The sequence below is a fragment of the Schistocerca cancellata genome, chromosome 4 (assembly GCF_023864275.1).
Source record: "Schistocerca cancellata isolate TAMUIC-IGC-003103 chromosome 4, iqSchCanc2.1, whole genome shotgun sequence".
Classification (NCBI taxonomy): domain Eukaryota; kingdom Metazoa; phylum Arthropoda; class Insecta; order Orthoptera; family Acrididae; genus Schistocerca; species Schistocerca cancellata.
The window spans coordinates 929,110,455-929,123,140 of record NC_064629.1 but is presented as its reverse complement, the minus strand read 5'-3'; the positions used below and the strand labels follow the sequence as shown (position 1 = coordinate 929,123,140).

Here is a 12,686-nt window from a genome sequence, read left to right as displayed (position 1 = left end):
ATTTCCCAGATTTGGACAGCCGAAACTCGAGATTTTGTTAATGTGTTGAGGAGATGTCAGACTGCTCGTACCACCTACTGTAAATAAAGGTAAGCTTAAGTTAATGAGATGGCGCACGCAGCCGACTAGCGGCAGATTTGTGTCCGAGAGTGAGGCGCGGCGGCGGGTGGCGGCCGTCAGACACCCTGTATATCTCAAACACGAGTCAGAACGCAGGCTCGAGGCCGACGAGTATACTGGGCGTTACTGTTCTCGACAAGAGTGAGTCAATGTAACATACCGAGACCCATTGCTGCCATTTGCGCTATTTGGAAAATATTTTCGGCGCGACAAAAATACAAGGATGAAGGGGGGTGCTCAGAAAATATCCCCGAACAACCTCTAAAATTTTGCTGTGGAGTCAAACCTGTAGCACACAGGGTGACTCAAAAGTTAGTGACACACTTGCACACTCGATGGGTGTAACGTAATGCATCAAATTAAGACTGAAATGTTAAATTAAGTTTTGTCTGAAATTGTTTCGTTCAGAGTTCTGCAGTAGAATAACACGAAGGGGCCCGAAATTCGACACAAACTCGTACTGCACATTCACCCCAGAACATGTTCAAAATGATATCCACGTAGATGAAAACAGCGACGTGTTCGACGCCTTGTCGCTCTCGGAATGTTGCAGACTCCGTTCATCTCATCCTGCACAGCAATTTTCAATTTGCTCCTGTAGTTGTGCTACATTCTCAATTGTAACATCGTACACGAGCTCCTCAAGACGGCCGCAAAGGAAGAAGTCCGAGGGGTTAAAATTCGAAGATCCGGCGGGCTAAGCAACTGGTCATCCACGATCCACGATCTATCCACTTATTGGGATAAGTGACACTGAAAAACACTCTTGCCTCCCTACTGAGATGTGTAGGAGCACCATCGCGCATAAACCGTACGTTCGTTCGTGTAGCGAGTGGGACATTACGAAGTAGACCACTTAACTCTTATTTCAAAAGACTGTCGATACACACTGCCAGTCAGGCGCTGTGGATTAACGTGCCATCTGAGTAACTGATTGTCGATTATACAACACAAAATTTTCTGTGAAAAATAATGTGGATATCTTCGTACTGTAGTTACGCGAGGATTCTCGTACGTCCACACACGCACGTTACGAGGGTTCAGCGGTACGGCGCTCGAGTAAGTCTGACGTCTAGGGTGGTGTACGTGTGTCAGCTCCTGTACCTCCTGCGAGTGAAATAGGCGGAGTTGCCGTCTCCGAAGCAGGTAGGTTGAGGGACTCCTAGAGTGGCGCTTATACGGATGGCACTTACAGAAGAATTTCGAGGATTACCTCAACACCCACGCATCCAGCTGACGCCAACCTAACCGTGGAGCACCACGAATGCCACATTCCCTTTAAACACCTCTCCACACCTGAGAAAGACTCGCGGTTTGGTACTCTTCTGTTTGGAAACATTTCCAAATACCACCGTCTCGCTGCTCGAGCAGTGCCAACTGCTGCGCCATAAAGGAGGTGCTTATCCGCGCATTCGCCATCGTACCGCAACCCAGTGTGCGATTTGCAGGGGGGGATTTTCCCCCTTCTGCATCAGACCATCCCCTCCTCTGGTTTTAGTTTATTTCTCAAGCACTGGAGTAAAACTTTACATATAATTTAAATTTGTGAAGCCGAACAATGAAAGTTTTTAATACAGTCTTACTATTAATATTATTAATATGTTTGCTTATTAATTTTGAAAAAGTGTTATGCAGTAGTTAAGTATTTCAATACATTTAGAACTAAATTACAAGACGACGCACGCCACATTTCCGTAGCATGCCACAGTGTTGCAAGACGTCGCCCCAGCGTAAACGAGGCTTTAGAGCCAGGTCTGTATTGTATGGTGGATGATAGTGTTGGGTACGAAACTAAAACCTGAAATCAGATCCAAACGTCGTGGAAAACTGTGAAGAGGTGTCATCCTGCAGCAAGATAACGCTCGCCCACATTCTGCCCGACGCAATAAAGGAGTTGAGATTAGAGGTGCTGGAACATCCACTATACAGTCCAGGCCTGGCTCCAAGCGATTTCCACATGTTTGGACCCTTAACGGAAGCACTACAGGGAAGAAGATTTGAAAGTGATGAAAATAGGTTACAGATGCAACCTAAAAACGTATTTTCTGATGAAATAAAAAAACTCGTGAAACGTCGGGAAAACTGCACTGAAGTCCAGGGAGGTTACGTAGAAAAATAACGCATTTTTCAGTTTTCTATCATCAGAATAAGTACAGCTTTTCAGAAATGTGCCCTTACTTTTTGAATTCCCCTCGTATACTTGAATGTAGATGATTTTGTAAATAAGCTTTACCTATAATGTACTTTTAAAGATATAACAAGGGATGGCTTTTCTGATAGTGCATACGCGTGAATAGTGAGTTTCGGCATTAACATCTATTTATAAATAACTGTTTAACCATGGGTAACGCCACGGTCCAAGCAAGTAACATATATAATTATACTAACCCCCTAAGACATCCCTCCCACTGGTAAAAGTACAAATCGCACACTGCCGCAACCTAACCCAACCTAACGACGACTGCAGTCTACGAACTACCGACAGAACGGATGTACGTAGTACGTCTAGTGCCGCTACAATACAGCAGCGCCACAGAGTACGACGGACCACACCGAAGTCGAGTAAATAAAGACATTTCGTGCCAGAATCGACCGAGCAGTGTAGAGGGATGTACAAATCGACATCAGTCCGTATGCAGGCAAACACGTGTCAAAAGTCTGTACTGACCCACGATGTAAGTCCTACCACAAATTACAGTACGCATCATTACTCGGAAATAAAACAATTTCAGATAAAACTTTACTCTTACTTCGATGCATATATTACACCCTGTATAACAAGAATAAGAGCGAGTCCAATACCGATCCCTGTGGTTCACTTGTAATTATTCCCCCATTCTGTAGATGCCGTTTTGCCGTGTACGCTCTTAGTGCGACACTGTATCCTTTTATTTAAAAAGGGTACTGGGGAAGTTTTGCAGGTCGCAGGAGACCGATTGTTGCGGTGTGGCTGTGCCGAGTCTGTGGGCGCAGTCGTTCTCTAGCAGGCTCAGTTCGAAGTGATCGCGATCAAAAGTTAAATTCGGGCAATTCTGCGGTACAACTTCGCGCACGCTTTAAACGGAGACGAGTGCTTCGAAGAAATGACTTTTGCACTCGGTGACGGGTGTCCGCATCGTACAAATATATTCGGGTGGTACAGAAAATTGTAAAGAGGAAATTTTACTCTAAGGACGCCGAGAGGACGGGAAGGACACGACCGTCAGTTACGGAGAAAAACATCGATGCCGAGAGGAAAATACTAGACGGAGACAGGCGAGTGACCTACAATCAGATAGGGGATTCCGTAGGGCTAAATGCACCGACAATTCGTTCGATTCTGCAAGATCATTTGCAGGTAAAGAACTCCGTAGTCTCCGGGTGCCGCATAGACCGACGGGAGAGCAGACGACGCGACGTGTAACTCGGTGCAGGGAGATGTTAAAAAAATTTCTAAGGGACAATCTCAGTACGCGAATAATATCGTGACAGGTGAAGACACTCGGTCGTACTATTACGACGTACCGACTAAGACTCGACACAAAGTTTGGGTCTTCGAAGATGACCACACCAGTAGCTGTCAGAAAATCCCGATCGGTACAGAGGAAAATGATAGCCGCTTTTCAAATCGAATGTAACCGTGGAGCGTGTTGTTTTGGACACACAGAAGACAGTCACAGCTAAGTGGTACACTGAGCAGTGCCTGCCCAAAGTCATCCAATCTTCGAAAAACCTGCGACCGGAATCGAGAACGGACACTCGGTTCCTCTATGACGACAACGCTCCAGGTCACCGCACCAAAGCACGCACCGAATATTTGCGGGGTGCAGGACAGAAACCTCTCGAGCACCCTCCTTACAGTCCAGATCGCGCTCCTCGAACTTCGGTCTGTCGCCGCACGCGAAAATGTGGCCGAAAGTAGTGCAGTTTTCGAATGACGAGGACCTTCTGAGGGCTCGGGACCACGAGTGTGCCTTACTACCTACAGGAACTCGGGAGAACTGGTTTAGGAATCGGTTTCGGAGGACGGAGAAGTGTGTTCAATGTGGCGGAATTTACTTTGAAAGAATTAAATAAATAAAGCTATATTGCAAAACTTCCCTAGTATCCTTTGTACGTAGGACGAAAACCAGTTGTGTAAGCGCGATCAGATTTATTTTTGTATAATACGAGGGCAGTTCAATAAGTAATGCAACACTTTTTTTTTCTCGGCCAATTTTGGTTGAAAAAACCGGAAATTTCTTGTGGAATATTTTCAAACATTCCCGCTTCGTCTCGTATAGTTTCATTGACTTCCGACAGGTGGCAGCGCTGTACGGAGCTGTTAAAATGGCGTCTGTAAGGGATGTGCGTTGCAAACAACGGGCAGTAATCGAGTTTCTTTTGGCGGAAAACCAGGGCATCTCAGATATTCATAGGCGCTTGCAGAATGTCTACGGTGATCTGGGAGTGGACAAAAGCACGGTGAGTCGTTGGGCAAAGCGCGTGTCATCATCGCCGCAAGGTCAAGCACGACTGTCTGATCTCCCGCGTACGGGTCGGCCGTGCACAGCTGTGACTCCTGCAATGGCGGAGCGTGCGAACACACTCGTTCGAGATGATCGACGGATCACCATCAAACAACTCAGTGCTCAACTTGACATCTCTGTTGGTAGTGCTGTCACAATTGTTCACCAGTTGGGATATTCAAAGGTTTGTTCCCGCTGGGTCCCTCGTTGTCTAACCGAACACCATAAAGAGCAAAGGAGAACCATCTGTGCGGAATTGCTTGCTCGTCATGTGGCTGAGGGTGACAATTTCTTGTCAAAGATTGTTACAGGCGATGAAACATGGGTTCATCACTTCGAACCTGAAACAAAACGGCAATCAATGGAGTGGCGCCACACCCACTCCCCTACCAAGAAAAAGTTTAAAGCCATACCCTCAGCCGGTAAAGTCACGGTTACAGTCTTCTGGGACGCTGAAGGGGTTATTCTGTTCGATGTCCTTCCCCATGGTCAAACGATCAACTCTGAAGTGTATTGTGCTACTCTTCAGAAATTGAAGAAACGACTTCAGCGTGTTTGTAGGCACAAAAGTCTGAACGAACTTCTCCTTCTTCATGACAACGCAAGACCTCACACAAGTCTTCGCACCGGAGAGGAGCTCACAAAACTTCAGTGGACTGTTCTTCCTCATGCACCCTACAGCCCCGATCTCGCACCGTCGGATTTCCATATGTTTGGCCCAATGAAGGACGCAATCCGTGGGAGGCACTACGCGGATGATGAAGAAGTTATTGATGCAGTACGACGTTGGCTCCGACATCGACCAGTGGAATGGCGTGCAGGCATACAGGCCCTCATTTCAAGGTGGCGTAAGGCCGTAGCATTGAATGGAGATTACGTTGAAAAATTGTGTTGTGTAGCTAAAAGATTGGGGAATAACCTGGTGTATTTCAATGCTGAATAAAACAACCCCTGTTTCAGAAAAAAAGTGTTACATTACTTATTGAACTGCCCTCGTACAATCGTAAAAGAAGTCGGGCTACGCCGATTCCCCCCCCGGCGAGAGCGCGTGGCCTCGCGACAGGCGTACCGGCGAGGTAGTTGCGGATGGTCTTGACCCAGGAGGCGACTTGGCGGGGGTCGGTGTGGTTGAAGGTGACGCAGCGGTACTGCCAGCGGCAGCGCGACGCGCGCGCCGCGTAGTGCAGCGTGAAGCTGGAGTGCGCGCCGCCGGCGCCGGCGTCGCCGCTGCCGCACGGGCTCTTGGGCTCCTCGGGGCCGCAGCACTGCGCCCGGTCGGCGCTGTGCACGTACTGCGCCGCCAGCACGTCCGACAGCGACAGCGTGCTCCGCGCTGCAACAACACACCCTCCACTGTACTACACTCTCAAACTTTCCCTACAACTTTTTTTCATTTTTAATTTACGTGCAATCGCTTTCTTCTATTCTGGCAATGTCACATATGTTCAGTAAAAGATTCTGCCTATTCCTCTTTTCCCGGCACGCGTCGCACCGAGTGGCAGCCTACACTCTGCTTCGAGCTACACGTAATGTACATCCCTTACCTTGACGGCGAACATTTTAGATTATCCCTAATCGAGAATGTAACTGACCCGTTCTCATTTTTCGATCTTTCCCATACGTGTTTCAAATGATTATACCTCCACCGTTACGTGGACTGATTTAAATTAACAGCGCATAAACGATTTGTACGACACGATTATTTTGTGTTTCAGTGTTCAGAGGCTGCTTTTCCGAATCGTTCTGACATTATCTAAACGATCGTGTCTTCGCCGTTCGACTGCTATGTATTTCCTTTTATTTCTTTATTATTAATTGATTTATCCGTCCGCAAACAATACGAATCGTATGGCTGTTGTCAATCGTAAATGTACACAATACAGACACAAATACATAAATGTTGTGACGTTTATTAAACTCCAAGTCGGTAACAAAATTAAATTTTGAACTTAAAATTGATCCGAAATGATGTGTAAAATATCTCACCTTAAAGGAATTTTTGTGCTTAGTCCAAAACTAGCCTTAGATCTCGCGATTCTGTAACGTTTCGGAAGTTACGGAGAATTTAATATTACTATCAATATTCTATTAATTCTCCCGATGCGTTTGGGTTACACTTGTATGTGTAAGACGTTATCTTTTATCCTCTAATGTTAGTCGAATGAGTGTTACTTTTGAAAATAGTCATTTAACTAAATTTCAATATTGCATCGTAATTACGCGACAGAATTTTGCAATTGGCCAAATGAGTAGGTCCCTCCTCGCTCTCCGAGAACTATGATCTTTAGGTGTAACAGATCCTCAATTTATAGTAGCGTAATACAGGGTGATGAGTTAAATTATTTAATACGTTTCAACATTCAACATATGGATTTCGTACAGGAATTGTAAAATATGATTTCAGGAGGATTGTATGGTATCTATGGAATCAGTAATGTTGTGCTATGATTTATGTAATATCCCTTTAGGTTAGGGTCAAAAAGTCTGTTACTAGTTGACGCGATCAACTGTGCTTCAATATGCGATTATGGATTTATATCACAATGTTCACCAGCACAGACACATAAATAGGTACATACATTATTTCCTTTAATATGTTATATTTTTGTACAGCATATTTTACTATTCTGTTGAATGTATTGTAAAATATCTCTTAATCAGAGTAGTTAATCATTAGAAAGTTGTCAACATAATTTACATATCATTTTGGGTAATCCTTGAAAGAAAAAAAAAACTTTTCTAGTATATAATTTCTAGGGTATCCGTGAAGGCAGATATTTCACTTTTGCCTCTGCTCACTAGTGGAAGTTTGCTGTCTAATTTTATTCCATTATAAAAGCGCACTATTTTGGGTTTTTATTTTCTTTTTCGAGCTGAGATGTTATCGGTGGCTGGATATGGTTCCGTGCTCGTGTACAGACATGTCCGTTGCGTACTGGTAGATGTCTTCCTTTATTTCAATGTAAAAGCCTACAGAAGGGGGGTGCGTGAGTGTTCACCTCGCTACGCACGATACACACATTCCCGCGTCATCCGAGGCCGCTGACGGAATAAAAGCTGTCCTTGCGGAATCAATGCTGTCGGTTGTCTGTTGTGCTGTCGTCGCCGCCAGAGACTGCCTGCGCGTACGTATCGTGGTAAGAGTAGGCATGTGCAATCGACTGGACTACGGCTGTTGTATCTATCAAGATAGCATGCTGTTCAGCTGCTCCTGCAATCAGCCACACCTTAATGGGAGGTGTCAGATGGATTAGTGTGCGATTAGAGACGGCACTGGTGACAGCCGATTCTGCGCATTTGCTCCCGTGCCTGTCAGGGTTATCAATAGATGGGTTTTCAGTAGGCACGGTCTACAGCCCAACAGGACTGGGAAGGGAAGGTCGATCAGCTGATTCACGAAAGTATAGGGGGCGAATCTCGGGTAACGCACGGTCAGATACCTGTTGTCACGGGTAGGAGGAGATGGTCTTTTTTAGGATAAATCCAGACAACAGCTTCCCCTGCCTAAGGACTAGCTCCAGCAGTTTAAAAAAATTTGATACAAGATAGATTCTAACACACCAAATGATACACATACTACACGTCATAAAGAAAAAGAAACCACTGGAAAAATCAACATGGGCCTTCCAAAGAATTAACAGTCCTTCGTCAAAACATACAATCAATAAAAAATACAATACAACAAATTGAAGTTGAGCTCCAAGCTTTGAACTGCACAATAGTTTATGTCACAGCACTGATGTAGGGACACGGAAATCCAAACTGTAGTATTATCATTGTACGAAAGGAGTGACGCCTTGCAGGACTACCTAGAAAGGCGGAGGATCACATAGTTATATCAGAAAAGGAACCCAGTACAGTAATCGAGCTGACCACTTTGAAATATCAGCTACTGAGTTAAAGGGGCTTGATAGAACCAAGCAATTAATCATTTTGTGTGTGTATCGATCTCCTTGTAGTAGTGTGGACACTTTTTTTCAATAAATTTACAGAACTTCTAGAATAAAGTCTCAAGTAAAAAAGTCAACATAATTTTCTGAGAGGCAAACAAGGACAAATATAATAAATGAAATTATGCGGTAGACCTAGTCTTTGTCGAGTTATCAGTAATTAATGTAATGCAAAAATAAAAACTACAAAACCTACAAATTGTAGTTTATGACAAATGAAAGTATATGGGAACGAAGTTTTTCTCAGTTCCAGATAAAATTTCGAGTTTTCGACGATTACCTCCATCGTCATCGTCAGGAGCTGACTGTCTTCACTGCTGTTTTTTTTTTTTTTCTTTATTGTAATTTTAGCACCTCATACAGGCGGGTTGTCAGCAGCATAGTACGCCGCTCTTCAGCCTTAAGTGGTACAATCATGTGACAAAGAGGCGACATAGACAATACAATGAAAATGGCGGGCAAAAAAAAGTAGAGACAAAAAACAATAAACATGAAGCCGTTCACGCTGGACGATAAAAACACTAACACTTGTTGACACGGCGCACAGAACACGGAGGACGGCGACGGCACATGCGAACAGTGGAGTTGTAACTGCGAAAGAACGCGAAACACAAAACGAAGCACACACACGAGACACTGATGGCGATGATCTCCGGCGCGTGAATGTTCACTATGCGTGTGCGAGTCCGGGGACCTGCCAAGAGAGGAGGAGGAGGAAGGGGAGTGGAAGAGCGAGAGGGGAGAGCAGAGATGCCACGGGCAGGGGAGATAGGGGGGAGGGAGGAAGGGGGAGGGGAAGCCCGTGGGAAGAGGGGTGGAGGGAGGGGACGGGGGAAAAGGAAAGAGAAGGGAAGGGAAGGGAAGAGAAGGGAGGGAGGGTGCCTAAAGGAAAGGACACCGGAAGTGGGGGATGGGGCAGGGTCAAAGTTGATAAGAGGGGTAGATGGAGGGGAGGAGGGGGAGCTGGCGGAAGCCACCTTGGGAGAGGGTAAGGAGGGTGGAGAGATGGAGACCGGATGGGACATGGGAATACAGGCGCGGCAGCGGGCGGGGGTGGGAGAGGATCGGGGAGATGAGCGGGTGAGGAGGATCGAGTTTACGGGAGGTGTACAGGATCCGTATCCTTTCAAGGAAAAGGAGGAGGTGGGGGAAGGGGATGAGATCATACAGGATCCGCGTAGGGGAGGGGAGACGGATGCGATAGGCGAGGCGGAGAGCATGGCGTTCAAGGATTTGGAGGGATTTGTAAAAAGTAGGGGGGGGCGGAGATCCAAGCCGGATGGGCATAACAAAGGATAGGGCAGATGAGGGATTTATAGGTGTGGAGAATGGTGGAGGGGTCCAGACCCCACGTACGGCCAGAGAGGAGCTTGAGGAGACTGAATCGGGAGCGTGCCTTGGCTTGGATTGTCCGGAGGTGGGGAGTCCAGGAGAGGCGACGGTTGAGGGTGACGCCAAGGTACTTAAGGGTGGGAGTGAGGGCGATAGGACGGCCATACATGGTGATGTAGAAATCAAGGAGGCGGAAGGAAGGGGTGGTTTTGCCTACAATGATCGCCTGTTCACTGCTGCTGTGGTAGCCCTTTTTATAGCCCGTGGACGGCTTCTGATTGGTCGGCTTATGACTGGTCGGCGATTACGTGCTGCTGTCGCAGACGATATCACTTTGTGCGCCGGTGGCGCCACCGCTTCCATTGGAACGTAAACCTTGGAAGGAACGTCTCTGCTGCTTCTCTGCATCAAGCGCTCGTTTCCAGGGCGCATCAGGAAACGTGAAAATGCTGCACACTCACAGGATGTAACACCGATTGCGCTTCTTCCTTTTTATGGCGCGATTTCCAGCAAAATAGGATGAGTCCTGCGTAGACGAGGTATAAGACCGATTTTTGGTCCTCCTAAGAAAATTACGGAGATGATGCGCCCTGTTAAGAACAATCTCGGCCTCAGGGTCCCTTGAGTTTATAATATACCCTGTGAGTGTGGAAACAATTACATAGGTCAGACGATTCGTACCGTTTCCGACCGCTGTGCAGAACACCAACGCAATATTAAAAACAGAGAACTGGAGAAATCGGCAATTGTGGAGCACAGCCTCACGAACAAACATAAAATATTGTTCGATGAAACAAAAATTCTGTCCCATGCCTCCACGTACTGGGATTCTGTTATAAAAGAGGCTGTTGGAATAAGAATGAGCCAAAATAACTTTAACCGCGATAGAGGGCTCTAGTTGAGGCAGCTGAGACTGTGTGCGGAAGAACTAGCACAAAGAGGAGAAGTAGGGAAACCCCATGGTGGAACAACATATGTAAAGAGGCAGTACTTCGAAAGAACAAAGCCTTCAGAGAATGGTTCCAGACCCGAACAGAGGAAGCTAGGGTAAAATATAAGGAAAGCAAGAAAGCGGCACAGACCATAGTAAGGGCGGAGAAGAAGAAGTGGTTGGAAAAATGGACAAGAATGTTAGAAGAGGACAGTGAAGGGAACAAAAAAGTACTTTACACCATGGTAAGAAATAAGAGGAACGACAGAAGCGAGTGCCTGAGGATCATGGATAATAATGGAAGAGTTGTGGAGGAAATGCATGAGCTCAAAAATATTTGGAAGGAGTACTTTGAAGATCTGTTGAATGCCGCCAAGCGGGTAACTAACAACGATGGAGAGCCTAAGGCAGCAGACGATTATAATAGTGGGGAAATTGATGATCTAACTTGGAATGAAGTGGAAGAAGCCATAAAGAGGATGAAAGGGGGCAAGGCACCAGGTTGGGACGAAGTAACAGTGGATATGATACGAGCAGCAGGAGAAGTAGGAACCCAGTGGCTATACAGAGTGCTGAGGGTGGTGTGGAAGGAGAACAGAATTCCTTAGGATTGGAAGAAAGGAATTATAGTCCCGATCTTCAAGAAAGGGGATAAAAGGAGATGTGAGAACTACAGAGGAATCACCCTGCTATGCCACTGTGGAAAAATCTATGAAAAGATCCTGGAGAAGAGAATAAGAAGCAGTATTGAAAGTAGACTGCAAGAGGAGCAGTAGGGTTTCAGACCGGGAAGATCAACAACGGACCTCATATTTGCGGTAAGGCAACTGCAGGAGAGGCACTATGAGTACGGGAAGGACTTAATCATGGCCTTTTTGGATATTGAGAAGGCGTATGACAGTATCTGTAGGGACAAGCTCTGGGATGTGCTGAACGCAAAAGGGATAGATGAAGAGATAACACGAAAAGTCAGAAAAATGTATGAGGGAAGTGAGAGTTGTGTGAAAGTGGGGAGGGAACGTACTGCATGGTTCAAGCTGGAAAATGGGCTGCGACAGGGAAGTGCACTTTCGCCTTTATTGTTTATTATTGTTATGGATGAAATCCTACAGCAAGTATCAGATGCAATTGGAGATCATAAAATGAAAGCAGTGCTTTTTGCCGATGACCTGATGTTATGGGGAAATTGCGAGAAGGAGGTGCAAGAGCAGTTAGATGCATGGGAGGCAACGGCAGCACAATATGGAATGCATTTCTCTGCAAAGAAAAGTAAAATAATCGTCACAACAAGGAAGAAGAATAGGCCAAATGTGGATATAACTTGTGGAGGGGAAAAACTATAAGTGGTAGAGAACTTCAAGTACCTGGGAAGCGTGATTGAAAGAAAGGGGGGAAACGCAATGGAAATAAATGAAAGGTGCAGAAAAGCAGGGCAGTTCTACAAATGCATTAGGGGGCTTATTCGGAGCAAGGAGGTGCCACAGAAATCCAAGGGAATTATATACCGAACCTACTTTGTCCCCATATTGGCATACGGAAGTGAGACATGGGTAATGCACAAAAGCGACAAAAGTAGAATACAGGCTAGTGAAATGAAGTTCCAGAGGAGCAGGTTGGGTGTAACAAGACGAGACAGATTGCGAAATGTGTATGTGAGGGAAAGACTAAAGGAGGAACCAGTACAGGACAGGATAGAAAAATCAAGACTGCAGTGGTATGGACACATGAAGAGAATGGATGAGGGAAGAATTCCAAAGAGGATGCTTGATCTGCAACTGGAGGGGAAGAGGCCCAGAGGAAGACCAAGGGATAGATGGGTGAAGGGAGTGAAGGAATGTGTGATGAGAAGAGGAGAGAACTGGACGA

The 12,686-nt window shown here is 46.0% G+C and overlaps 1 protein-coding gene across 1 annotated transcript in view; it reads right to left on the bottom strand.

Annotated features, from left to right (window-relative positions):
• Positions 1-5,845, bottom strand: part of LOC126184510 (ceramide kinase) — a gene marked incomplete at its 5' end in the record, with an annotated part of 98,681 nt that extends 92,836 nt beyond the window's left edge. The window contains one exon of the mRNA XM_049926903.1: positions 5,677-5,845. Coding sequence (XP_049782860.1) covers positions 5,677-5,845 — 169 coding nt within the window. The remainder of the gene's footprint in view (positions 1-5,676) is intronic.
• Between the last annotated feature and the right edge of the window lie 6,841 nt (positions 5,846-12,686).